The following is a 3,611-nucleotide window of genomic DNA, read 5'->3' on the forward strand; positions in this document are numbered from 1 at the left end:
TCAGCAGACAAACGGAGAGACAGCACTAGTGCATAGCCGGATAAATATGCCTACAAGTGGCCAAGAAAGCATCCATTCTTTTTCCCTTCCCGGAGAAAGCGGTCAATTCCGGTGATCACCCGCAGAGAACGCCGTCGTAAAAAGACCAGCACCGGCCGGGCGCCACCTTCAATTCACGCCAAGCTCGAGTGATAACCGAATAACAGAAAGCGGAAACAACATGATGGCAAAGCATCCAAGGATCATCATATATCAGTCGCGCAGTAGTACATATAGGTGGATAATGGGTCTCTAGGACAGGCAAACAAACACGCATAGCTCATGATAAATGCCTCAGCTGCAAGGGTTGGCATTGGGCACGCAAAATTGTGGGGAATATTGTTGGTTCCTAGTTGCCCCGCCTGCCCCGGCCGCGACCGCCACGGAAGCCACCTCCACCACGGCCACCGCCTCGTCCTCCTCCTCTGCCACCGTTGCCCTTAAAGTGGTGACCCTTCTTGCCATTTGAGTTCTTGTTGCCGGCCTTCAGGTCCTCGGGGAGAGGGAGTATGTTGTCGACGCACTTGCGGAAGCTGAAATCATCGGCGGACCCATCAACCCTGCGGATGAAGAAACAGCGGCTCTGCCACACTGGGTGGTTGCGGATCTCAAAGGCTTCCACGCCTGATCCAATCTTCTTGGCGGGCTCAGCGTGGCCTTTCTTCACCAGGTCCTCCAACACCATCTGCTCGTACTGTAAAAGGTAATATTCAAGTTAGCACTCTGCGTCCGAATGAAGATGCCAATAACGAACTTTCATCTGGATAATAAGAACTAAGCTTGAAGGGCATACAGTACCTTGGAGGCAACTCAAAAGCATCAACTAACATAATCCTACATTGTTTCACAGCCCAGATGCAATAACAAACTTTCATCTGGATAATAACTAAAGCTTGAAGGGCATACAATACACCAGAGGCAAATCAAAAGCATCAAGTAACATGATCCTAAGAAGTCGTCAACATATCAATATGATAAATGAATATATGCAGCACAATCTGGGCCAGCCAATTCAAAGTTTCTAAATCAAATTTAAATAAGATTACACCAACGCAATAGAAGACAAGTCAAATTTATTTCATTTATACCATCCTTAAGCTGTAATAAAGTTTACATAGCAAAGCACCGCAAGTTTTCATAAGTCTAGCAATGCCCAGCAGAAAGAGCAAAAGGTTCACTCTCCAGTATTGCATAACCACATAGGCACTGCAAACTTGGAAGGAATGTTAACAATATTCACGCAATGACTTTACATAGTCAATATTAACGCCAAATCCTTAATCTGCAGGATCAGATCAACACAACACAGCTTATGGCCTATATATCCTCCTGATTGACAGCAATACTAAATTCAACTGACTAAAATATTTTGGAGCAGAACACAGAACATTGTGCGAGGAGGGCAAATAAGATGCACCGGAAAAAAAGAGATAACCAACCAATAGCAAACCTCGTATGGAACCAGAAAACCAATGAGTTTTCATGTCTTGACAGGATCTAAGTGTGATTGAGATATCAACTCTAACCATGAACTCTAGAGACAAACTATTTACATACACTTCAGGCAGAGCACCATGAAAATAGATCAACATATGCACCAAAAACAACCACATATACACTCATTACAAAACTCATATGGAAAGAGAAGGTTAATGTCTTGACTAGATCAACTTGTGATTGTGATATCAACGCTGACCATGAACGCTAAAGACAAACTATTACACACACTTGGGGCAGAGCACCATGAAAAAATATTCAACTTATGCACCAAAAACAACCACAAACCACTGAATGACAAAAGTCATATGGAAACCCAAACAACCCAGTCAAAGAAAGAAGACCTTAATTAGCAGGTGTAATCTAACACTATATATGATAATTCACACTCCCTCCCAAAATAAGTGTCGCTGATTTAGTACAACTTTGTACTAACTATGTACTCCCTCCGTCCCAAAATTCTTGTCTTAAATTTGTTTAAATATGGATGTATCAAGTCATGTTTTAGTATTAGATACATCCGTATCTAGACAAATCTAAGACAAGAATTTTGGGACGGAGGGAGTACTAAATCTGCGTCACTTTTTTGGGCGGAGGGAGTAATAATAAACACAGGTAAATGGAAGTAGAAGATCAACCTTGCTTAATCCAAGTATACTAGAACACTGAAATTAATCAAATCAAACCAATAGGTTGCTACCACCCTAGTAAACTAACATTTCAGGATACATAATTGCATTAGAAAGTAAATAACTAGACCTCTAAACAGGTAAAGGGTCAAATCAGGAAGCTGTGAGGTCTACGCATGGCATAATATTAGATCCAACTTACAACCAGTTCGTTCAACCTTGACCAACTGCAAATTTGTAACCTTCACAGTGCATTTGTCGAGTACAATTAGTTAGTTTACTTGGAACAAATCGATGTAAAAAACGATTTGCCTAACGCAGGCCCAGGCACCACGAACTCCCCCAGCTAATCAAATCAACCTACCAGCTTGTGACTACCGTGGACCGGACTACAAACGCAATACTCATAGCAAATCACAATATAGGCGCAACACCAATAACATCACCATGGCACAAGCGATTGGCTGAATCCTAACGCTGACGGTCTCACCTTGTTGAACTCGAGGTTCGGCGACCACGAGTGGAGCAGCGCGAAGAAGTAGTCGAACATGTCGACGGCCGTGGCGAACTCCTTGGGCCCCAGCTTGACGGGCTTCCCTTCCTCACCCTTGGCCCCCTCTTCCTCCCCGTTCCCGGCGACATCCTCCGCCTTCTTCGCCTCTTCCTCCACCTTCGCCTTCTTGGCCGGCGCCTCCTCCGCCTCCTCGGCCGCAGCCACCGGGCCGGAGTCGTCCCCTTCCTCCCGCTCCCTCTTCAGGCTAGGGTTCGCCTCCGGGGCCTCGGTCTCCATGGCCGCGGCTGCGGCGGCCGCTACCTCGGGTTCAGCCATGGCCGGAGGTGCGCGCGGGAGGGTGGCCGGAGATCGTAGCCGGGGACACGGAGGCGGTGGCGGTGGCGGCGGCTTGCTCGTAGGGTTTTGGGGGTTCTGTCCTCTGGGTGTGGAGAGGAGGGGACGAGTGCTTAAGAATCAAGCGTTCGCACGGGAATGCAACGAAGGAATAAAACGAGGAGAGCCCAAGTGGCCCACTGGAGGGCAGCCCAGGAGCAGAGAGGAAAGTAATCTGCGTCACTCCTCGGGCCCGGCCTGCTCTCTTTTTAGTTTACGGAGTATACATTTATTTTCAACCTCCTCAAAATTTGCTAAAATAAACTCCTGAAAAGAATTATTTCCCTCCACTCCAAAATATATATTTTCCGAACAATCTCTGAAAATATAAAAACAACGTCGGAAATTACGGCTGCTGTCGAAACAAATAAAAAATAAAAAATAAAAAATAAGAAAACACATGGAGAATGCTCTAGCAACACGAGTGCATGTTTCTAATGGACATTTTGATAGTAAAAATGCAATTTCACTATGTTTTATGTTGTGACAAATACAATTTTACCCATGATAAAATATAAAAGACAGCACTGATATGAACAGCGAAAATCTGAAGGCAAAAA

The 3,611-nt window shown here is 45.2% G+C and overlaps 1 protein-coding gene across 1 annotated transcript; it reads right to left on the reverse strand.

Annotated features, from left to right (window-relative positions):
• Positions 1–205: 205 nt before the first annotated feature.
• On the reverse strand, positions 206–3,114 carry LOC123084675 (protein EMBRYO DEFECTIVE 514). The gene is made up of 2 exons (XM_044506159.1): positions 2,656–3,114; positions 206–733 (listed from the first exon to the last, which is right to left on the reverse strand). Exons 1-2 carry the CDS (start codon positions 2,992–2,994, stop codon positions 389–391), a joined length of 684 nt encoding a protein of 227 aa, XP_044362094.1. The 5' UTR covers positions 2,995–3,114; the 3' UTR covers positions 206–388.
• Between the last annotated feature and the right edge of the window lie 497 nt (positions 3,115–3,611).

The sequence above is a fragment of the Triticum aestivum genome, chromosome 4A (assembly GCF_018294505.1).
Source record: "Triticum aestivum cultivar Chinese Spring chromosome 4A, IWGSC CS RefSeq v2.1, whole genome shotgun sequence".
Lineage (NCBI taxonomy): Eukaryota > Viridiplantae > Streptophyta > Magnoliopsida > Poales > Poaceae > Triticum > Triticum aestivum.

Coding starts and splice junctions, on each gene's coding strand:
- LOC123084675 (XM_044506159.1), bottom strand. CDS start 2,994: ATGGCTGAACCCGAGGTAGCGGCCGCCGCAGCCGCGGCCATGGAGACC. Junction 734..2,655: donor CGAACCTCGAGTTCAACAAG/GTGAGACCGTCA, acceptor TACCTTTTACAG/TACGAGCAGATGGTGTTGGA.